This window comes from Populus alba, chromosome 3 (assembly GCF_005239225.2).
Source record: "Populus alba chromosome 3, ASM523922v2, whole genome shotgun sequence".
NCBI lineage: Eukaryota > Viridiplantae > Streptophyta > Magnoliopsida > Malpighiales > Salicaceae > Populus > Populus alba.
Genome location: NC_133286.1, coordinates 17,717,606 through 17,740,234, shown reverse-complemented (window position 1 = coordinate 17,740,234; position 22,629 = coordinate 17,717,606). Strand labels below are relative to the sequence as shown.

Genomic DNA, 22,629 nt, shown 5'->3' with positions numbered 1-22,629 from the left:
CCATTTAGTATGCTTAATGTCAATGTTTTTAGTTACAATATTGATCATTATTATCAGATAAAATAAATAAAAATAACAAATTATATTTGAGTTGCATTAAACATAAATTAAAATCCTATGTTTCATGATATCGATAGAAGATCCATGATATATTATTCATGGTATCTAACAAAATGCAAAACAAAATCCATCATGGTCATACATTAGTTTTGTATATTTTTCGATCAATGAAGCCAGTCTAAGTTGAATGTTCAGATGATAAAGTTCTAACACCAACTTGCAATTTTAAATTGAACTTATTGTTAGTTGAATAATTAATAACCTTAAATAAGAGAACTTTATATTCTAAAATTAAAATTAATAAATAATAAAAATTAAATTCCTTTTAAACTCAAAAACTTAAAAAAAAATATTGAATTTTGGGTATAGCTTTTTTACAATAATTTTATTTTCACGTGTTATATATATTAATTTAACAACTCTTTAGATCTTGTAGTTGCAATGTGGGCATTTAACGGATTGTGTTCAATATTTAGAAGGGAGGGTGACAGAAGGATACAATTGAAAACATTAGATATCTTTGAGGGTAAAATTGATATAAAATTTGTTTTGTGGAAAAGAAAGAAAGAAAAGAAATGGGCTGGTGTGTATGGATTATGGACTCTGAAAGCCAAATCCAGGCCTGAAGCTTACTGGACCTCAGTTGCAACCGTTTTGATAATGTGTGGCAGTCCCTGACGATTGAATCACTCGCTGTAATTGATACCCGGTTCAGGTTTGCTATTCTCTCGTTCTCATAGTCGTAGTTTGCACTCCAGGTGTTTGTTGAAATACCCGAAAGTAATTTCTGTATTTATTCATTTAACATCGATTTCTCTAAGGGAAAGTGACTAAAAAGTGTGTATTTTTTGTTTTTATTAAATTAATTAGATAAGATGAGTGGCGGTGGAGGGGGTAAGCTAAAGCAATTATTGGCAGTAGCCGTAACCAAAGGAGTGGAGGAGGCGAGGGCGAGGATATTTGGTCACGTACTTAACCCAACTGGCCTAAGATCTCCTCACAAGATTTTGCGTAAGAAACTCTTTGGTGAAAAAGTGGCACAATGGTACCCTCATGATATCACGAAAGATGACCCTCTTAACATTGATCGCCGCGAAGAAAAGTAAGCACTTCTTCCCCCTTCTCTCCCTCGCTCCTCGTTTTTTTCTTTATTTTCCCACTTGATGTTTGATTGCTTTGATGTGTTGATTGTTGGGTTTCTGTTTTTTTTTTTTGTGATTTTCAAGTGGGTTTTGTTGATTTAGTTAAGAAATTATGTTATTGGAAAGGTTTTTCATTTGTGTTTAGGGAGAAGGGGATTGTATTTATAGGGAATGCGGTACTGGGTTTACTCATTTAGATTGGTAAGCGGGTCTTTGAAAAGAAAATAATAATAAAGGGCCATAATCTCTTGAGTGAAACAGTGTGTTATAGGATCAGACAGGCAACTGTGTTTAGAAGGATGTCTTATTAGTGCTGCTTTGTGTTTTACCACGCTAACTTTGTTGAGGACGATCATGCATTGCAAACCATGAACGTTTTGGGTTTGATTAATCTTGCTTGTTTCCAAGTCTCAAATGTAGGATATATCCTGAGCCATCTTGCCTGTCTCCTACACTTCTTGAGTCAGCCAAAAGGCAAACATAATATGTTGATCAAAAGCATTTAGTTACTTTGGACCGTCATTTCTCCTTCCATGGAGATGAATTGCTGATCTTTATGTTCAGGCAGTAGCAGTCCAAGATGTGTAAATTGTATGCTATAGCTAACCTTAAATCAATTGAACACTGAGCACATAATGCAAGAAAAAAAAATGAGATTTAAGATCTTTCTTGTGAATGCAAAATGTTTATCTAGCTAGAAGAATATTAAAGATTTGTGAAGATAACCATAAGAAGAGGGCAAAAGAAAGAGCAAAGAGGTTGCTTAAGTTGGAACTCTGTAGTAGTTACCTTCTACAAGATGTTTTTGCATTGAAATTTCTTGTTGTTTTCCCATACCGGGGACTTCACACATGGGGATAATTTTCATGAGCAACTATATTTGCTTGAATGGATATTGAAAAGACATTAACATCCTGTCATGATTAATCTTTGGCGGATCATAGCCATTGGACTACTAAAACTTGTGTACCATGGAACCGATTCATCTCTGATAATAAAAATGCTGAATTGTCCCTCTATCTCAAGCATTTTCAGAGAAGTTGTCTTAGAAAGTTTTATGCCATGTTAAGAATATTAAATTTTAAAGTCTTATCTGAATTGATTTTCTTGACCACCAAAAATCAATCCTGAGCCTCTGAAAATCAGTTTCTTGATGTCACATGTATTTATGATTAATCCAAGGCTTCTGTATATCACTTTATTGTGACCGTTTTGAATAACTGCATAAAAATGGCAGTAAAATTTCAGATCAGGTATATCGATATTTGTAATAGATTGATTTTAGAGAAGCTACTTCTTAATTAGACTACTTGTGGATAAAACGTTATGCGTATTTTTTAGGTGATCAATTGTGAACATTAACAACAACAAACCTTAATCCCAAACTAGTTGAGGTGATCAGTTCTGAACATGAATTTTTAATTATCATTCAAAGTATGTCATTTGCAGTCCTATAATGTGTAGACTTTCGTTTTTCTTGTGAGTTTATAAAGACATTGGTTAGCTTTGGCATTTCATTTCTCTTTGCCCGGCACTTAACCAAACTTCATTTTCCCTAAAGAGATGATCGATCACAGCACTTGTGAGAATATCAGCTGTAAGTAGCTATTTGAATTAAATCTTGCATCTTTTTCTGACATCATTTTCTATCATGCTTTGCTAGGCGGTTATCAAAACTTGAAATTTTGAAGCGTCGTGGAAAGGGGCCGCCCAAGAAGGGACAAGGGAAGGGTGCTGTGAAGCGTAATAAGGGGAAATGATGATTTTCTCTTGTTTTTCAAATCAAATTGGGTGGTTTTTTTCTGATCAAGAGTATTTTCTGGTATTGTCACAACTTTAGGATTTGTATGCTTGTGCCATCTTTTCTCGCACGGCGCCCACTATTTGGGGAAGAGTACTTTCTATGAAAATGGGCGTACATTGATGTGGAAAAACATTACTACCCATCTAATCTTGTCTATGGCATCGCTCACTTCTTGCTTGTCTTAAGTGTCTGTGCAGTGCAGGTGCTAAAAAGAGGATAGAGAATTTGAGTTCTAAATCTATTTTTAGCAGTTAAGTTAGTACGTCTTCTTTGAGCTTATTTCAGTGCTAAATTTACAGCGAGGAGAAACTAAATAGTACTCCATCCTTCTGTGTTTTCCCCTCATTTGATGGAAGACTTATTCTGACTTCTGAGTGGCGTGAAGTTTTTTGCACTTTTAGATAGCTAGTGCTCAATAAAATGTTGGTACTGATTTAAAGATATAGGTGAATTACAAAAAGCAATGGAGATAAAACAAAAGCTGAAGATTTTTCATGGTTTAAGATTTCAAGGATGTCAACATGACAACCCGGTCCCGAAAGCAAGGTAAGGAATTTGCTAGTCTCAATGCTGTGTGGCACAAAGAATAGAGATGGAGTTGACGAGGCTTCAAGCAGAAATTTCCAGAATTACAAATGATTTGAATGAGCCTGCACCAAAATTAACTTAAATGATTATTTTCTCCTCTCCATATTCTTCATTTTAGCTGAAACATATGATTATTAAGTTCTCTCTGTGAGAAACACCACCGGAAGATTCTCCTCTCCATGCAACCATTTGAAATGCACATTCCGGTTCCTGGTGCTTGTTTCAGAAAGGGACTTGAGATCTGCTCATAGATGAAAATTTGGGGCGTGAGAACCTCCGATTTTAGTGCTGTCAAAGTTCTAGATGAGTTTTCTTTCAAAATGCAGAAAGGAAATAGAAGTAAACCCCAAAGATTCTGTAACTCAACTAGAATATCTGACAAGTCCTGAGGAAGAGCTAAAAAACTACAGGTTTTGTGCTTGATTTTTCTTCTATATTTCACGTTGTCGAGGATACAATAGATTTTAGTTAAAATATCAATATCAGAGGGTGGAAACCTATGGGATTATCTCGATATACATGTACAGGAATGTGGGAATACTTTGGCCGCTGTAAAGCTGCTTGAGGTCATTTTTTTTCCACAATAATTCGCCACAAGAACACAAGTTCCATCCCTTGATATGATGGAAACCCTCGCACCACTTGGAATGATTTTCTCTGTCTTGTCTTTGAGAATACAACTTTGAAGCGGTATGGCAGTCATTGTAAACTCCAAGGTTCCTGCTAATAAAAAAAATATCCGGGCATAACTAATGTTTTTTTTTTTTATATTGTCGATACACGACGTCGGGCGACGGCTCCGCTCATTTTTTGTTTATTTAACAAAAAAAGATTTTTTTAAATTGGGGGAAATGAAAATTATATTGGAGTCGCCATGCTAGTAATTTGAGGGAACTAGAAATCCCAAATTAGACCACTGGTTCCAGAGATTCAGGTACTGAGTTAGTTATGAATTAAGGGAAGGTAGAACACCACCTTAAAAACATCCTTTCAAAAGAAAGGTTACCCTTACTTGTGTGTTGTTTTTTTATTTGATTTAAATGCTATTATATTTTGAGCTTATGTTGCAATTTTGTTTTTTTTTAAAAATAGTTAACGTCAGTCCCTAAAATTTGGAGACACGTTAAAAATGAACATCAGTCACTAAAAATAGGAGACTCGTCTAAAATTATTTGACGTTTTTTAACCCTAAAAAAGGAGAAAAGGTACGTCTGAATTACCAAAAAAAACTATTTGGACCATAAATCCATATTTGGTATTTAAACTTTTGACATCGGTTCCTTTTATGAAAAAAAGAGGACGTGTCGATAAAAATATTCGTTTTGGCACATAAAATAAAACTATTTTGATATTGTTGAAGATATGGGTAAACTATATTTGAAAATTGGCTTTGGACCCACGAAAATGATGACATAATAGGATGGGTGTTGGACCCGCGTTGTTATTTTTTTATTATTATTTTTTTGTTTTACAAACATGCAAGAAAATTTATTACAAAATAAAAAAAAAATATTAGCAAATCTAAATAAAATTACATGAGTGGACACAGTATAGGTAAAAAAACTGAAGAATACCCTCGGATTTCTTGAAAATTACGGAAAATGCCCCTGCCGAGCGAAGTGTGTCTACGCGCTGTCACTGTTGACGATGGCGAAATTTGCCGGCGAGATTTCTGGCCAAACCGATGGTCGGTTCTGGTAGAATCTGAGTCGAGGATTCTGTTTTGGTTGGTGGTCTCGACGGTCGTTGATGGCTGACGAGGGAGGAATTCGTCGACTTGAAGCTTTCGGTGGCCGGCGAGAAATCGCGGCCTTTTTTCCGGCCAGATGAAGGCGGGCTAAAACGGTTAAAACCGCCGGGGGTTTTGCTTTAAAACCAGGGTAGTACCTTTTCTGTGGTGGTTCGGAGACTTTATATGGCCGGAAAGTGAGATCGGAGGAGAGAGAGGAATCGCCGGCGAGAGGAGAGAGATTGCTCCGAGATTTGCTACGGTGCGGACGCGTGTATGGTGTACCGGTGCCGCTGAAGGATGTGTTAACCGTTGGATCTTGGATGAAACGATCGGATGGCTTGATGGCTAGATCAGTAAGGTAACTGATCGGACGGTCCAGATTCGTCTGGTATTTGAAATTTGTGTGGGCGCGGTGCACCGAAAGCTCGGTGCACCCGGGATGACGTGGCGCAACGATATTAAATCCTGGATTCTTTCAATGGGGCTGAGATGAGTCGGGATATGTTTGGTTATTTGTTTAAAATTGTTTTTTTTTTAAAAGACAATATCCTACCTCTCGAAAGAAAAAAACTAAAAAATTTCGGGAATTATCAATCGATCCTTTCTTTTTTTTTTCTTTTCTCTTCCTCTTTTATTTTTTTCTGCCCCCCTTTTCTTTTTTTCTGCCCCCCTCCCGTGGCTATTATAGCCACGGGACAAACAACCATAAAAAATTAATTTTATATATATAATAAGAAATAATGCAACAACAACTACCATAATTTTGTTTTATTATAATAATAAAATTATTGCACACAACTACCATAATTTTGTTTTATTATATATAATATAATAAATACTTTACATGGGTAAAAACTAAAAAATTCAAATTTCAGTATTAGAAAAAAATCCCGTTTTAACCCGCCCCAAAAAAATTGGAAATACCAAAAAAAACATTTGATGGGTATCGACCCGATGTAAACGAGTTTTTGGTCGAAAATGACGGTTTTGACCCAAGACAGCCCGAAACTCATTTTTTATCCTGGTCGACATGTATGACCCGTATGGACCGGGAACTCAGGTTTTGGTCGAAAATGATGTTTTTGACCCCGAAACAGCCTGGAAACTCATTTTTTACCCTGGTCGACATGGTATGACCCGTATTGACCCGGTGAACCCGAATTTTTGGTCGGAAAATGATGTTTTTGACCCCGAAACAGCCCGAAACTCATTTTTTTTTACCTAGTCTACATGGTTTGAATGAAGAGATGCGGTTGACTCGAGAGAAGAGAAAAAAAATATTTTGAATTTTCAAATTTTTCTTAATGTTTTTTTTTGGATTTTTTAAAAAAAATATATAAAAAACATGGGTCAAAAAATTGGTAGCAAACATATATAATAGAAAAAAATTAAATTGTTTGAAAACTGATTACATGTGATTTGGTTAATTGAACATAACTTAAAAATAAATAAGAAAAAACATAGTTAATTTAAAAAATTCAATATAACATTTTTTTAAAAAACAATATTAATACGGTAACATATTAAATCAATTCCGGTTAATTTTTTTAAAATCTATGCCTCAAGTTATGGATCATATTAACCTTGTATAGAAGAAAATTAAACACAAATTATTGAGTTTAATTCTTAATTAATTACATGGATGAATATTGAAAACAATAATCCAAAAGGAAACAAAAAAAAGGACCCAAGTTAACATAAGTTTCATGTTAAATCCAAGACCCGTGTCAAAAAGATCAAAGATAAACTCATACAAAGTAAACGAAAATAAATTATAAAATCTAATTACTAAATAAACTATAAAAACCTAATTACCAATCAACCAAATGTTAAACCAAAAAAATTTAAAAAAAAATCATTTTTTAAAAAAATGACATAAAAAATAAACTCGAATTCAACTTGAGTTAACCTTACCAAACACATGACTCGAGTCATGAGACCAGAATAACCTTATAAAAAGTAAATTAAAAAAACAACTTGAATCAACTTAGGTTAACTTACCAAGCCTGCAACTTGAGTCATGAGCCTAAGATAACTCTATAGAAAGCAAATTGAACAAGATACGAAGCTCAATTCCTAGTAAATCCATTGTTGAATTATGAAATTAAAAAAAAAATCTAAAAAAGGGGCACAGAAAAATAAAAACCCAATGAGTCTACCTAAATTAACTTGCAAAAACTGTAAACCTAGATCATAATATTAGAATAACCTTATGAAAAAAACAAAACAAAACAAAACAAATAACAAAGCTTAATTCCTAATTAATTCAATATTGAATAATGAAATTAAAAAAAAAAATTAAAAAAATAGAAAAAAAAAACACTCAAGTTAACTGGGTTAATATGTTAAACCCGTAAATGGGTCATAAGAGTGACGATTAACCACATAAAAAGAAAACCACAATAAAATAATGAAGATAAATCACTAAATAAATCAAATATTTAAAGAATAAAATTAAAAATATAAAAGACAAAAAAAATTTCATTGCAATTAATAGTAATTTTGTGAACATGGTGCATATTAAAAGCACCAATTTTTTTTTAGTGTTTGTTTAATTAACTACTAATTTCACTAGCACTTCACCATGAGTTCGTATTTTTTATAAAAAAAAAACATGTAGACTTTTTCGATGTGTTTTATTATATCAAAAATTATAAGTGTGAATCAAAAAGTTTTATGTAAGCATCTAATTAATATAAATCAATAATTATGTATGTAAATAAATGAAAAAAAAATCATTAATGATAACCAAAAGTAAAAACTAAAATCAATTAAAAGATAGATAATAGATAAGGATATTTGATCTCATAACATGAAATATTTACCAAGTCATGTTTACTAAATATTATTTATTATAATTAGTTTTTTTTATTCAATCAACAATAATAGAAAATAGACCATTACACATGAAGCTAATTAAATTAAATAAAAATAGAAAAAATATCTTGCAATGTTGCACATATTAGAAATATTAATTTTAAAATAAATATTTTTTTATTTTTAAAAATGAGATTTATCTATATAAAACATAAAAAAATTATAGGTTGAATTAGAATAATATCTTAAATAATTAAACGCATATAAAATAATTTTTTAAAAAAATCTCTATTAAAAATAGGCTAAAAAAGCAAAAATAAAAAAAAAATATTGGAGTAAGAGATATCTATTAAAATTATAATAAAACGTAAGAAAAAGGAAGCAATAATCTAGGTGTCTCAAACACTTTTTTAAAAAATAAGAAAAAATAAATAATTGGGTTTACAGGCTGGACAAAGTTTAATTAAGTTGGATTTATTTTTAATTAAACAATAAAAAAATATGTAACTATAATAAATGAATAATTATTTTTTACAAAAAAATATGGTAATTATAACTTGAAAAAAAAACCTTAAAAGTATAAAATTAAAATAAAAAAAAAATTAGATCAAAATATAGTTCAAATTCAACTTGAGTTATTATAAGAGATATGTAACTTGGATAATAAGAAAGCAAGCTAGCCTAGTAGACTTAGCTACTTTTTAATTTTTAAATAACTACAATCTATATTAATTTTAAATAATTGGTTGGCTACTCTTATTTTTAAAGTAAAATAAACTGAAAAGAAATTTTAAAAATAAAAATGCCGAATTTCCATACAATAAAAGCGAAGCATGATGCTACTATTTAAAAATACTTATTAGAAATTTATTATTGAACTGTGTTGAAGAAAATAAAAACATGTTTAAAAAACCATTTCGATAAAAAAGGAGTTTTAATTCTCAAAAATGTCTTAAATAATCATTCTCAATTTAAAACACTTTACTCGTTCAGGAAATCCAAAAAATAATTCCATCCTTAATTATTTAACACGTTTTTAAATTAAAAAAAAAACCAATCATATTAATTTGAAAAACATTCAAATAAGTACACTTGTAATATTCTTAAGTTAAGCATTGACAATAAAGAAAAAAAGGACATAAAATAAATAAATAAAATGGAAAACGTGTTAATTGAGCCTGGCAGCTTGCCTGCATCTTATCAGTTATTACATTTGTCTATGTTGTCTTGTCCGGCGAGGTCATGGTCATGCACTTATCACTTAACTTGGAATCCAAATTGATTGGAACCCCATTATCAAAAGTAACAAGCATTTTCTGATGATTTTAATAAATTTAATCTATTTTCAAATCTGTTGTCTTTCAAATCTATTGAAATCATGCGATCGATCAATATTTATATAAACAATAATAAAACCACCATCTCAGCAAAAAGTCTGCTATTTCTCACCAGTACAACCCAGAGTCAGAGAAAAACAGAGAGAAGATGGAGGCAGCTGCCAAAGTATCATCAATATTTATATACCCAGTTAAATCATGCCGTGGAATTTCCCTCTCTCAGGCACCTCTAACTCCTACTGGTAATATAATAAACCACTACTTGTTCTTTGCATCTTCTATGAATTTCCTCTTACCCCACTTGATTTTCTTCTCATCTCTTTATTTTTTTTAGTGTCCCTTTATCTGTTTTTTGTTTTTAATTTTCTGCCTGGTCACTATATCACTCACTATCTTGGTTTTTGATATGTTCCGTGTTATGTTTGTGAACATAATTTTGATGATTTTTTGGTTATGGTTATTTGTGCTGTGCTTGGATATACAGGATTTCGATGGGATCGGAACTGGTTAGTTGTAAACTACAGAGGAAGGGCATATACCCAAAGAGTTGAACCAAAGCTTGCTTTAGTTGAGATAGAGCTGCCGGATGAGGCATTTTCGGAGGGCTGGGAACCTACTAAGAACTCATTTATGAGTAAAATATCTGTTAAATTTAATGTTTCATCACATAAATCTTTCGTATCTGCTATTCAGTTGGACCCCCCAAAAAAAAATCTTTACTTGTTTTGTTCTTTGAGATCTTACTAGAATTCTAACCTCTGTAAGCATTTCTCACTAAATCCAGGGTTTCCTACTGCTATAGGTCCATTGTTAGATAATACTATTTCCCCCATGACTTATTTCTGTAAGATGATTTTCTATTTTTTCATGGAGTTGTATTGATAAAGATTTTAACAATAAAGAATTGTTCATATAGAATGAAAATGAGATGGGGAAAGACGTTAACCGAAGTTAAATTTGAATGAGCTTCAATGGTCTTCCTAAGGATTGTGTTTTTGTTAGGAAAGCTTTGTTTACTAATGGGTTTATAAAAGAGTGAGCTACAAGATTTCTAAAGTTTTACGTCAGCAAATATCGATGCTCTTATGTTGTCATGGTTCTCAGGGTTGCATCTTTTTAAGGATTACGAATTTTCTCTTTGATTATGTTGGACATGATGGTATTTGTCACCAGGCAAGTTGAAATTTGGGTTGTTGATGGCAGTGCCTTTAATTTTTCACAAATAACAAACAGAAGATACCTCCCAACTTCTCTCCAACTTTGTTGTTGTAGTAGTAGTACGAGTGCTTACCATTCTCAGTGGTTCATGAATCATGTTGTTGCTTCTTCTTCTTTTCAGGCGATTTTCAGTGCAAGTATGATCCAATGTTCATTTTCTTTTACAGAAATAAAGGCTCCTGGGATGAGTGTGCTTAAGATATCTCTGATGAAGCCAAGTGAAGTAGTGGAGGGTGTCTCGGTATGGGAGTGGTCTGGCTCTGCATTGGATGAGGGAGCTGAAGCAGCAAAATGGTTCTCAGATTATTTGGGGAAACCCAGTAAACTAGTACGTTTTAATGCAGGTCAGGATTGATTTTGGTGCATTTAGGATAGTTGGACATCAAATGAACTGGTTAGCTGAATTGCTCAAATTCAAAGAGTACTTTACATAGGACCTTATTGCAACAAAAGCATTAAATAGTATTGAAGAGCGGACATAGGCGCAAATTATATCTTGGCATGCCAAGTTTTGTGAAGTGTTTTTATTTGTGAACTTAAGCTAAATAGTGAATCTCTTTGCTGCAGTTATTTTATTATTTTCTTACCATTCTGTTTCCTGCTGCAGCTTCAGAAACAAGGCTCATAGATCCTAATTATGCACCTGGACACAAAACTATGTTTTCTGACCTCTTTCCGTTCATGCTGATCTCTCAGGCTAGTTGACTTGAGAAATAAAGCTTGATTTATTTGGTTTTCTCAGAAATCTCAGATTGGGATCCTCTAAATGTATCTTTTGCAGGGATCTTTGGATGCACTGAATCAGCTTCTCAGGGAACCTGTTCCTATTAATCGATTTAGACCAAAGTATGTACATAGGCCCACGCCTATATATTTTAGTTAAAGCTTCTGTTTGTCTCTTCCTACAATAACACCTTGCTGGCAGTGCATTACCTGCACAGGAATCAGAAACTAGAAATTTATCAATTGCTTTACATTCATTGCTACCTTTTGTCACTGGTGAATTTTGATCACAATAACCTGTTCGTTTTCAAATCTCTTAGTTTGTTTTCTTGCTTGTCACAGCATCCTTGTTGAAGGCTGTGAACCATTTTCTGAGGACTTGTGGACTGAAATTAGGATAAGCAAGCTCTCATTTGAAGGTGTCAAGCTATGTTCCCGCTGCAAGGTACTAACCTATCTTTTAAGCAATCTGCGCACATTTATTAAAGCTACATATAACTTTCAATAGATGTAATCAATTTTTGTAGATAATGATCATATAATTTATAATTCAGCATGTTTTTTGAATCTTAATCTATCACCCTTGTTTAACCATGGATAAGAACTGTGATAAGTGCTTTTCCAGACAAGTATTTTGCCCCCTGCCCCTGCAAGTCAACAATATTATAGGTTATTGTATAAAATGAGGAACACTATAGCTCAAAGTTTGGCTGGAGATTGTTAAACCAGATAGCTCATATTTATTGGTGAAGAATCACTTGAAGGTCCTGTCGATGCACATGCTCGTGGTCTTCAAGTCATATTTACTGTTCCACGTTCACATTCTTCTCTGTGTGTCCTCATGTATTATATTGCCATGACTTGTGAAATGCTAACTAGATAAAGTAAATAGATAAAGTACTTGGAAATTCCCAATGGATTTTCACTCAAGACAGCTTTTGACATTTCTTTTATTCCTTACTTTTGCTTTGGTTATTGTATAAAATGAGGAACACTATAGCTCAAAGTTTGGCTGGAGATTGTTAAACCAGATAGCTCATATTTATTGGTGAAGAATCACTTGAAGGTCCTGTCGATGCACATGCTCGTGGTCTTCGAGTCATATTTACTGTTCCACGTTCACATTCTTCTCTGTGTGTCCTCATGTATTATATTGCCATGACTTGTGAAATGCTAACTAGATAAAGTAAATAGATAAAGTACTTGGAAATTCCCAATGGATTTTCACTCAAGACAGCTTTTGACATTTCTTTTAGTCCTTACTTTTGCTTTGGTTTTAATTTGAAAATTACAACATTTAATTCAATGTTTCATATGTTTGGCTGTAATACATGTTCCTATATTTATGAAGACGCCTTGTTTTTTCTCTTGCAGATACCTACAATCAATCAAGATACTGGGATTGGAGGGACCGAGCCAAATGAAACTCTAAAGAAAATCCGATCAGATAGAGTTTTGCGCCCGGATACGAAACCGCAGGGAAAGGTTAGAATGGGATTATGAGATAGAAAGTCTTAATCATGTTCTTTGCGTTTTTTTTTTTGGCAGATTTAACTTCTAAAATACCTTTTATGTGCAATGCTACTGCAGATCTATTTTGGACAGAACTTAGTTTGGAAGGAAAACCCTAGTGAAGGGCATGGAAAGATTGTTAATGTGGGAGATCCTGTTTCTGTTCTTAAGAAGGTCTCCTCTGTAGCTGAAGCAGCAGCCTAAACTTCGAAGAATGTAGCAACTAGTATAGCTAGGGAGTTGGCAATAAGATGTCTTATGTATGGTAATAAAATGATTAGACAATCCTAAAAGGATAATTTAAAGCCAAGGCTTTGGTTTATCCTGATGGGTGTATGCTCATTTTATTCATAACAAGGAGTCAAAGGAAAATATTAATAAAAGAGTAAAAGCTCGACTCTAAACTCTAAACTACATTGATTTGAACGTAAAAGCATTATTTGATGTTTTCTCTCCTTGATGGGATGAAATGCAGAGGATGACTAGATGGAAATGGAGTTCGTGGAGCGAATTCGCTCATCTCTCTCCTTTTATCGCAAATCCAATTGATGCTCTGACCTCACCATAAATGTTCATGATTCACAAACTGACAAGGCATCAAGAATCAAGGGGCTTGTTTGCAGGGCCGTGCATTAAAACAAAGAGTTGGTGGTTTCAAAATAGGTGTGAGAAATTCAATTTAATCCTTTAATGTTTTAAACGATCACTTTTCAGCCTTTTTAGTTGTCTAATTAAATTGACATAAAAATTTATTTTTCAGTCCTATTTTTGTTTTGAGAGAGGAGTCTTGATTGACATGTTAATAAATTCTATTTGATAAAAGAAGTTCTAATAAAGTATATTTTGGTATTGTTATTGCCTGAGATGGTAGATTTAAGCTTAAGAAGTTTTTTGAATTCAAGTTTATTTTAGGTTTTTGAACTAGTTTTTTAATTGTTTAAGGGTTATAAATGATTTTTATTAAGGTTTTTTAAAGTGTTTTTGATATAAAAAAAATCAGTTGAAAAATCAATGTTTTAGCCAAAAAAATATCATTGCCTTGATTTTTAAATAACCATCTAGTCACCGGATTCTTAAGTTGCGGACGATGTGTCTTTTATGACTTTTTTATTTTTTAAAAAAGTTAAAAAGTAGTTGACACATTGTTTTTCTTTAAAATTAAAAATAATAATTAAGAAACTTGTCATAGGCTAGTCCTTTTTTGGATGGGCCAGGCACACGCATGCCTTTCTTAAAATAATTATTTTTGTATGATTATTATGAATTTATAACCTCAATTGCATGTTTTACTTATTAATTAAGATTAATTAAATATATTATTATCTTAATCTTCAAAAAAGGTATCACTTAGTTTGTCACCGTCTCAAAATTTAAAAAGAATTTTGTTCAATATGCAACATGTTTTGAATTTATGGTGTTTTTTTTATTTAAAAAAAATGATGTTTGAAAAAACCTTTCATCCATCTCACGATATAACACAAGTAATAAATTATTTGACATTGTTATTAAACTTGATCTATAAATTAACCTTAAAATCTCTTGATTTAACTTCTTATCTAACTTGGTAAAAAAAATTAAAATGCGTGAGTTATTTTGATATGACTAAATCGAATTGACATGTATAAAGAAAATCCGAACAATTGTAAAAAAACATGGTTTGATTTAAAAAAAATTAAGGTTATTTTTTAAAAAAAATATTGAGACATCGATATATTTGATATACCCGAGTTTTGTGGCTTAACTCGCCAAATTCACGATCTGAATGATGGACTTTCTTGTGTTTAAAAAAATTAATTTTTTTTTATCTAATTATACTATAATAAAAACAGACGCTCATAAAATCAAGCATAAGTTAATTATCAAGATGTTTATTTAAGAATACAATAACTTCATATAAAGCAAATCAAGTAAATATTAAAAAATTAAATTGAAAAAAAAAAATCATCACCTTAACTGTTGATATTAGGAGTTTACACGCAAATTCTTTTAGATGTACTGCATGATAAGGTTAAGCTATATATCCCTTTCTGACATGATGAGATAAAAACACGAAAATTTCCTCAAATTCATAACAGAAGCCAAAAAAAAATAAAAAATAAAAAATAACAAATAACAAATAACAAATACATTTTTACTGCGAAATATATTTTTTGAGAATTAAAGTAATCAACGTAAATTTGTGCAAAAGAAAAGAGAAGGGATGGTGCTATCTATACAAATAAATAGAATTTACAACAATTTCATACAAATTAATAGAAGATCAACCTACATATCAATAAATAGAAATTAGTATGGATAATCTGCTAGATCTTTCTTATTTGATAATTTGGATCCCACACGTTAACATTTATCACGGATCTATCTTAATCAATATCGGGAGAAAGTAATTAATTATGTAAATGTTTGGATTATTTTTTAGAATAATATTACTACCGAGAATAATATTTGAGATTATGATAATAATTATTTTTTAAAATAATTTTTGTTTTGAAATATTTTAAAATAATTTTTGATATTATTTTAATATTAATTTTTTTAATATTTATTTTTGATATTGGTACTTTAAAATAATATAAAATAATAAATAAATTATTTAAAAACACTTAAAAAATTTCAAAAAAAATTTTAAACACAAAAATAAATTTATTCTAGGAGGTCGATTGAAACCGCGTTCTAAACAATATTTTTTAAAATTTTAATTTTTTTTTTTATACTTTTAAATTTAATATGTTAATATCAAAATAATTTTTTAAAAAATATTATTTAATATATTTTTAAATAAAAATCACTTTTAACAAACAACATTAACACACTTCAAAACACCAACGAAGTTGCGAGTAACTGCTTCTGATATCACGAGGTTTCATTAGCTTAATTCTTGTCACCAACGTTATGTCGTTTATAGGTTACCAAACGACTTGTCATTATGGCGTGGACAGACAGACATACAGCCTCTCCTCCTCCTCGGCTCTCTCCCCTGAAACCCGCAAAAACCCAACTTGCAGATTTTCAAAATCTTTCATTCTCTAACCAAATTCAAGCTCCGCAAAATTTACAAACCTCAAATTCAAAATACCCACAAACCAAACCCTCCTTTTCAACTCCATGCCCAAATGCCCACCTTTCATCACCAACTCCATCCTCAAGGTCCTCAACAACTACTTGTATCCAATCCCAAGTAAGTTCCTTTCTCTTTCCATGAACTCTAACTTTTCAGCCCTTGCAATTCCATCAACCAAAACTATTGAAACTGAACCTCAACACCGTAACGCCTCTGACCGAGAAAATGACATTGAACATGACCGCCCGATATCTGATAAGATATTCAAGTCTGGCCCCAAAATGGGTTCGTACAAGTTGGGTGATTCGACTTTTTATTCAGTCATTAACAACTACGCAAATTTGGGTGATTTTAAGTCATTGGAGAAGGTTTTGGATCGAATGAGGTGCGAAAAGAGAGTGATTGTAGAGAAATGTTTTGTTGTTATCTTTAAGGCTTATGGGAAAGCTCATTTACCTGAAAAAGCTGTCGACTTGTTTGATAGAATGGCTTATGAATTTGAGTGTAAAAGAACTGTAAAGTCATTTAATTCGGTTCTTAATGTGATTATACAAGAGGGTTTGTTTTATCGTGCTTTAGAGTTTTATAATCATGTTATTGGTGCCAAAGGTGTGAATATATCCCCTAATGTGCTTACTTTTAATTTGGTTATTAAGGCTATGTGTAAGGTGGGATTGGTTGATGATGCGGTCCAAATGTTAAGAGACATGCCGGTTAGTAAATGTCAGCCTGATGTGTACACTTATTGTACATTGATGGATGGACTTTGCAAGGCGGATAGGATTGATGAGGCAGTTTCGCTGTTGGATGAAATGCAAATTCATGGTTGTTTTCCAAGCCCTGTTACCTTCAATGTGTTAATCAATGGCTTGTGTAAGAAGGGGGATTTAGCACGGGTTGCGAAGCTTGTAGACAATATGTTTCTTAAAGGATGTGTTCCTAATGAAGTAACTTATAACACACTTATTCATGGTTTGTGTCTGAAAGGGAAGCTGGAGAAGGCAATTAGTCTTTTGGATCGGATGGTATCAAGTAAATGTGTGCCTAATGTGGTCACATATGGGACAATCATTAATGGACTTGTTAAGCAAGGAAGAGCTCTTGATGGGGCTCGTGTATTAGCTTTGATGGAGGAAAGGGGGTATCGTGTAAATGAGTATGTTTACTCAGCGCTGATTAGTGGGTTGTTCAAGGAGGGGAAATCTCAAGAGGCGATGCAATTGTTCAAAGAGATGACAGTCAAAGAATGTGAGCTCAACACTATTGTATATAGTGTTGTTATTGATGGTTTATGCCGAGATGGAAAGCCAGATGAAGCACTGGAAGTTCTTTTTGAGATGACTAATAACAGATGCAAACCTAATGCTTACACTTATAGCTCGCTGATGAAGGGATTCTTTGAGGCAGGTAATGGCCATAAAGCCATTGAAGTGTGGAAAGACATGGCAAAGCATAATTTTACTCAGAACGAGGTTTGTTACAGTGTACTCATTCATGGGTTATGCAAGGATGGGAAAGTCGAGGAGGCTATGATGGTGTGGGCACAGATGCTGGGCAAAGGATGTAAGCCTGATGTTGTGGCTTACGGTTCAATGATTAATGGCCTTTCCAATGCTGGCTTAGTAGAAGATGCTTTGCAACTTTATAACGAGATGCTTTGTCAGGAACCTGATTCTCAACCAGATGTGGTCACATATAACATACTTTTGAATGCTTTGTGCAAGCAGAGTAGCATCTCCCGTGCTATTGATCTTTTAAATAGCATGTTGGATCGGGGATGTGATCCTGACTTGGTTACATGCATCATATTCTTGAGAACGTTGAGAGAGAAGCTGGACCCGCCTCAAGATGGGAGGGAGTTTCTAGATGGGCTTGTGGTTCGTCTTCTAAAGCGGCAGAGAGTCTTAGGTGCTTCAAAAATTGTAGAAGTGATGCTGCAAAAGCTTCTGCCACCTAAACCCTCTACTTGGGCAAGAGTTGTTGAAGATCTTTGTAAACCTAAGAAGGTTCAGGCAGCCATTCAGAAGTGTTGGAGCATCCTATATTGCTGATGTATTGGGTATGCCTATTTTTAGCATATTACTGCTTTTATTTCAACATGATTATTCAAAATAAACATGATCAATGTACGAGAGTTTCGACCAACACTGATTTTTCCTCTTACTAGACTGTGACAGTTGAAGTATATTCTGAATTTGTGCATTGGAAGCAATCTGATATATTCTTTGGATTACTGGTTCAGAAAGTAGCATCTTATTACAGCAAACATGATTCATGCATTAATTTCACTCTATAATGATTTTTCCTTTCATTAAATTGCAAAGTAGTACATCTTTTGTTTATGTTTGGAGACAATCAGATAGTGGTTCAGATACTAATATCAGGACATACAATAATTTGGCAATTGGTAACCTAAGGATGAAGAAAATAATCTTAAGGTCCTTTTCTTCCAATCATATCTTCATTATTAACTTCCGTTGATTGTGCCTTGCGATGCAGATGAGCCATGTCATAGGTTGCATGGAGACCAAAGAAGACATAGTAAATGAGCATCACCACTGTGCAAATTCCAAATCTTTCAAAAGCCTCAGCACCCAAAGATCCCATTAGAAAGATGTTTATTGCAATTGACAAGGATGGAAGCCATGGAACCAGTGGAACCCCCCAAACCTTTGGCTCTCTCTGTTGAGGTAACATCGATAATCCAGTAGTCCCCAAGAACCAAAAAGGAATGGTTACAGCATATCCAACCCAACCATTGGGATTCAGTCCCCAGTAAGCTGAAGTCCCCATGGACGAAGCAATAATGATTAGCAGGAAGAGGACTAGCTTCAAGAGGTTTGTTTGTGGTGTGATTTCTTTGACACGGTATCTCCTCACAAGTAATGCAACAGCCATCATCATGAAGATAAATAGGGTGCTTACTGACAACAAACTTGCCAAGACATCCAGGCTTGAGAAAAAAGCAATGAGAGCGCTTGAAATGGTGATCAGAAGTGTTGCATTTATTGGTGTTCCAGTCTTTGGATGGACAAGAGCAAACCATGGAGGGATCATGTGAGCTCGTGCAATATGAGTAGTATATCGTGCTTGTCCAAGCGCCCCTACCAAAAGAACGGTGGTCATCCCCTTTAGAGCACCAAGTGCTACCAGGTACCTTGCCCAATTCATTCCCACACTCTGAAATGCGACAGAGTAAGCCGCTCCTTTGTCAATCTCTGTGTATTTTTGCATCATAGATAGGGTAAGTGCCATTAAGCAGTATATCACGGTAATGATTGACATTGATCCAAGCAATCCTATCGGTATGTCCCTGGATGGGTTTTTTGTTTCTTCCGCCATGGTGGCTATATTGTCGAAGCCTCCGTAAGCGAAGTAGACAATTGCAGCTGCTTGGAAGATCCCTTTTGCCCCAAAAGGCAAAAATGGTTTCAGATTGGATGTATTGGCATGAGCAAACCCTGCAATTATCACAAACAAAATTACAGCAGTATTGAGTGCTGTGGCTATCCAATTGATCAGTGAAGTTTTCCTTGTGCTGATAATTGCAATTGTTGCAGCAATCACCAAAACTCCAACAGCTATTGGATCCAGGAGATTGAAACCTTCAGCTAGATTTGTATGGATCCGTAAAGAGTTTGAAGGAAGATTAAGAAGATTTGTGAAGTAAGAAGTCCATGCCCTGGCAACTGCTGCACTGCCCGCGATGCTTTCAAGCAGTATGTTCCCTGCAGTTATGAAGGCCACAAAGTCTCCTAATTCAATTCTCAAGTAAGCAAATGACCCACCCGCTACAGGGACTTCGACTGCGAATTCCGTGTAACAGAATACAGAGAGCATTGCTGACACTCCAGAAGCAACATAGGACAACACAATGGCAGGTCCAGCATGTTCATGGGCTTCTTGACCAGTGAGCACAAAGATGCCTGCTCCAACGACCGAACCAAATCCAAACCAGGTAAGGTCCCACCAAGTGAGGCAACGTTTCATCTCGTTCTCGCTTTGTTTCCGAAGCTCCCCAATCTCATTGACATCATCAGACAGGCTGATGAGACGGTCCTTGAACCGGAAACATGTCTCCGACAATGCGGAACGGTAGTTTCCCCAGCTTTGGAAGGACTCTTCTGGTAAGAAATCTTGTTTGCTAAACCTCCAATAACTTTTGTGTTGAATCTCACCACTCATATCTCCAATGGAACTCATTACTGTATTCTCGTGTTCAGTGGCTCTGTGGAGTAAACAGCAGTTGATATGAAGATTTAAAGACCTGTTTTGGATTGCTAACGGATTGTGGTTTGCGGTTCAAATTTTTTTTTTAGAAATATATTAAAATGATATATATATTTTTTTTTAAAAAAATTATTTTTAAAATCAATACATTAAAATAATTCAAAAACATTAAAAAAAACTATTTTTTAATTTTTTAAAAATACAAGTTGAACTGTGTTTTCAAAATTCCCTTCAAATACACTGTCATTCAATAGTTATTAAAGTGAATTTTTTATTTATAAACTGGACCCTGAATTATTGGTCATGGAATCTAAAGATCGCAAGATCCCTGTAAAGGAGCTGACTTGGTGACTTTGCAAACAAAAGATAAGACAAGTTTTGTCTACTCTAGACGGCTCTTTGTTTTGGGCGTTCAGTGCTAAGAATTGCCAGGCATGTTCTCCTAAAACCCAGATTTGGACCAACTTTCAAGGACTGCGGGGCCACCAAGTGAAATCTTCGTTACGGGGGCATGGAATATGAAATATGATATTTTTTCGAGACGAAGATGAGCATGCCCATCTCCATGATGTGTGTGCTTGACTTCAAATCAACTGGGGTGGGTAACAATTATGATTATATTGGCCTCAAACATGACGCATGATAAGAAACAATAAAAAAACACCTCATAATGGCTAAAAATCAACCTCTGAACTGCTCTTCCCTCAAATCGAGAGCATAATTCCATTTTGTTATCCTTGAAAGGTAATGGCGAAGGTTTTGATTGTAAATATTTTTCTGTTTATCTTTTTGTTTTAAAATTTTGAAATTTTTTTATTTTAAATTAATCTTTTTTTAATCTTTTTAAAAAATACCTTAATTTTAAAAATAATTTTTTATAAAAAAAAAATATTATTTTAATATATTTTTAAATAAAATACTTTAAAAAACAATTATAATCATACTCCTAAATAACTAATCATATGGTATGAGCATTCATAGGTTTCATGTGACGCCTGGCAACAAACCTGAAACGCAAGACCAAACTCCGGCCGCTCTCGGCGTGTGCTGGAGAGGGGAGGATTTTGCGCGTGCTTGTACTTTGAAATTGTTAGATGATGAGAATTCAGTGGTTTGCCCAAAATTAAGGATAGAAGATGAGAATTCAGTGGTGCTTGTATTAGAAAATGAAGGGTGTCAGGGAGACAAAACATTTCAAGAGCCTCCTCAGTGACGTTGATTGATGCTGCAACGAGGATGGTTCATATCACCTTGTTAAAATCTTCTTCATGAGAACGGCGTCCGAAGACTAATCAAGATGCTCCGTCATTTCAATGCTCTGTGTAGACGAAGACCAAGAGAAGCGACCGGTGGAAAAGTAGCCTGGACTGGTTGGTTTTCAAACCTGCCGTCACGGCCGACTGATTTGGAGACTCCAATTTCAAAGTTCTGACGAGCAAGAGAACAAACATAAAGGTCCAGACGATCACACGCTTTAGATAACGTGCTCTGATTAGGAGTATTTGTTTTTAAAAATATATTAAAATTTTTATTTTTTATTTTTTTAATATTAGTGTATTAAAATAATTTTAAAATATATAAAAAAATTTAACTCTTTTTTAAAAAAATTTAAAAACACGAAAATAATTAAAATTTAAAAAATAAACGGTATACAAGTCAATACAAAACTTCTCTCTCCAGAGAAAAAATAGGGGGGGGGGTGGGCAATTTAATAACAAATGCAGCAAGGAAATAGTAAAATGCTCCACCACAGAATAAAGAAATGGATCGGCGATATAAAACTTGCTAGCCTGCAGCGTACTTTTATAATGTGAAAAAAAGATGTGAAAGGAATATAAATGTTTTTAAAAATACAAAAAAAATTAAATTATTAGAGGAATCTTGGATGGGAAAGAAATATCTTAAAATATCTTCATCATCTTATTCATTAAGTAAAACTTAAATAAAGATGTGATAATAGCAAAGAAAGAAAGAAAGAAAAAAAGACCTAATCTCATTTCTTGACAAGTAAAATATTGAAAAACAAAATTGAAAAGAAAATAATTTTTTTAAAAAAAATTGACCCAAGTCTATTTGAGCCTACATTCAAATTCGTAACCTAGATGTAAGATCAGGATAACCTTATGAAAAAAAATTAAATAAAATTATGAAGTTTAATTTTTAAATCAGTATAATAGTAAAGGGAGAAATTTTTTTTAAAAGCAAGGCAAAAAAATAAAACCTAAAGTCAACCTTGTTATACCCGCTAAATTCATGACTCAAAACATGAGATTAGGATAACCTCATGAAAAGTAAAGTTAAAAAAAAATAATGAATGTTAATCTCTAACCAACCCAATGTTAAAAGATAAAAATAAAAAAAAAATCAATTTAAAAAAAGACTAAAGTCAGTCCAATTAAATCTTT

At 33.4% G+C, this 22,629-nt stretch overlaps 4 protein-coding genes across 7 annotated transcripts; 3 read left to right on the top strand and 1 right to left on the bottom strand.

Moving 5' to 3' along the window:
* The first annotated feature begins 640 nt into the window (after positions 1-640).
* Positions 641-3,265, top strand: LOC118054618 (small ribosomal subunit protein mS33). Of its 3 annotated transcripts, none has more exons than XM_035066254.2 (3): positions 641-775; positions 931-1,162; positions 2,866-3,265. In XM_035066254.2, the coding sequence occupies exons 2-3, from the start codon at positions 936-938 to the stop codon at positions 2,960-2,962; spliced, it is 324 nt and encodes a 107-aa protein (XP_034922145.1). In that variant the 5' UTR covers positions 641-775; positions 931-935; the 3' UTR covers positions 2,963-3,265. The 3 variants fall into 3 exon arrangements, with proteins under 3 accessions (XP_034922145.1, XP_034922142.1, XP_034922144.1); XM_035066251.2 differs by having other exon boundaries at positions 707-818; XM_035066253.2 differs by having other exon boundaries at positions 746-840.
* Positions 3,266-9,395: 6,130 nt separating this feature from the next.
* On the top strand, positions 9,396-13,549 carry LOC118054614 (uncharacterized). Of its 2 annotated transcripts, XM_035066248.2 has the most exons (9): positions 9,396-9,722; positions 9,965-10,114; positions 10,866-11,042; positions 11,306-11,394; positions 11,480-11,544; positions 11,764-11,866; positions 12,796-12,906; positions 13,012-13,107; positions 13,409-13,549. In XM_035066248.2, exons 1-9 carry the CDS (start codon positions 9,629-9,631, stop codon positions 13,499-13,501), a joined length of 978 nt encoding a protein of 325 aa, XP_034922139.1. In that variant the 5' UTR covers positions 9,396-9,628; the 3' UTR covers positions 13,502-13,549. The 2 variants fall into 2 exon arrangements, with proteins under 2 accessions (XP_034922139.1, XP_034922138.1); XM_035066247.2 differs by lacking the exon at positions 13,409-13,549 and having other exon boundaries at positions 9,406-9,722; positions 13,012-13,344.
* A 2,285-nt stretch (positions 13,550-15,834) lies between these two features.
* Positions 15,835-19,650, top strand: LOC118054341 (uncharacterized). Its single transcript, XM_035065885.2, has 2 exons — positions 15,835-18,053; positions 18,494-19,650. The coding sequence occupies exon 1, from the start codon at positions 16,039-16,041 to the stop codon at positions 18,043-18,045; it is 2,007 nt and encodes a 668-aa protein (XP_034921776.1). The 5' UTR covers positions 15,835-16,038; the 3' UTR covers positions 18,046-18,053; positions 18,494-19,650.
* LOC118054342 (cationic amino acid transporter 5) lies at positions 18,278-20,289 on the bottom strand. The gene has a single exon (XM_035065886.2). The coding sequence runs from the start codon at positions 20,195-20,197 to the stop codon at positions 18,428-18,430; it is 1,770 nt and encodes a 589-aa protein (XP_034921777.1). The 5' UTR covers positions 20,198-20,289; the 3' UTR covers positions 18,278-18,427.
* Positions 20,290-22,629: the final 2,340 nt, after the last annotated feature.

Bases quoted from the DNA above. Each gene is read 5' to 3' on its own strand.
- LOC118054618 (XM_035066254.2), top strand. From the start codon at position 936: ATGAGTGGCGGTGGAGGGGGTAAGCTAAAGCAATTATTGGCAGTAGCC. The intron at 1,163-2,865 runs GTAAGCACTTCT...ATGCTTTGCTAG, and splicing joins ATTGATCGCCGCGAAGAAAA to GCGGTTATCAAAACTTGAAA.
- LOC118054614 (XM_035066248.2), top strand. From the start codon at position 9,629: ATGGAGGCAGCTGCCAAAGTATCATCAATATTTATATACCCAGTTAAA. The intron at 9,723-9,964 runs GTAATATAATAA...TTGGATATACAG, and splicing joins GGCACCTCTAACTCCTACTG to GATTTCGATGGGATCGGAAC. The intron at 11,043-11,305 runs GTCAGGATTGAT...TTCCTGCTGCAG, and splicing joins ACTAGTACGTTTTAATGCAG to CTTCAGAAACAAGGCTCATA.
- LOC118054341 (XM_035065885.2), top strand. From the start codon at position 16,039: ATGCCCAAATGCCCACCTTTCATCACCAACTCCATCCTCAAGGTCCTC.
- LOC118054342 (XM_035065886.2), bottom strand. From the start codon at position 20,197: ATGAGTTCCATTGGAGATATGAGTGGTGAGATTCAACACAAAAGTTAT.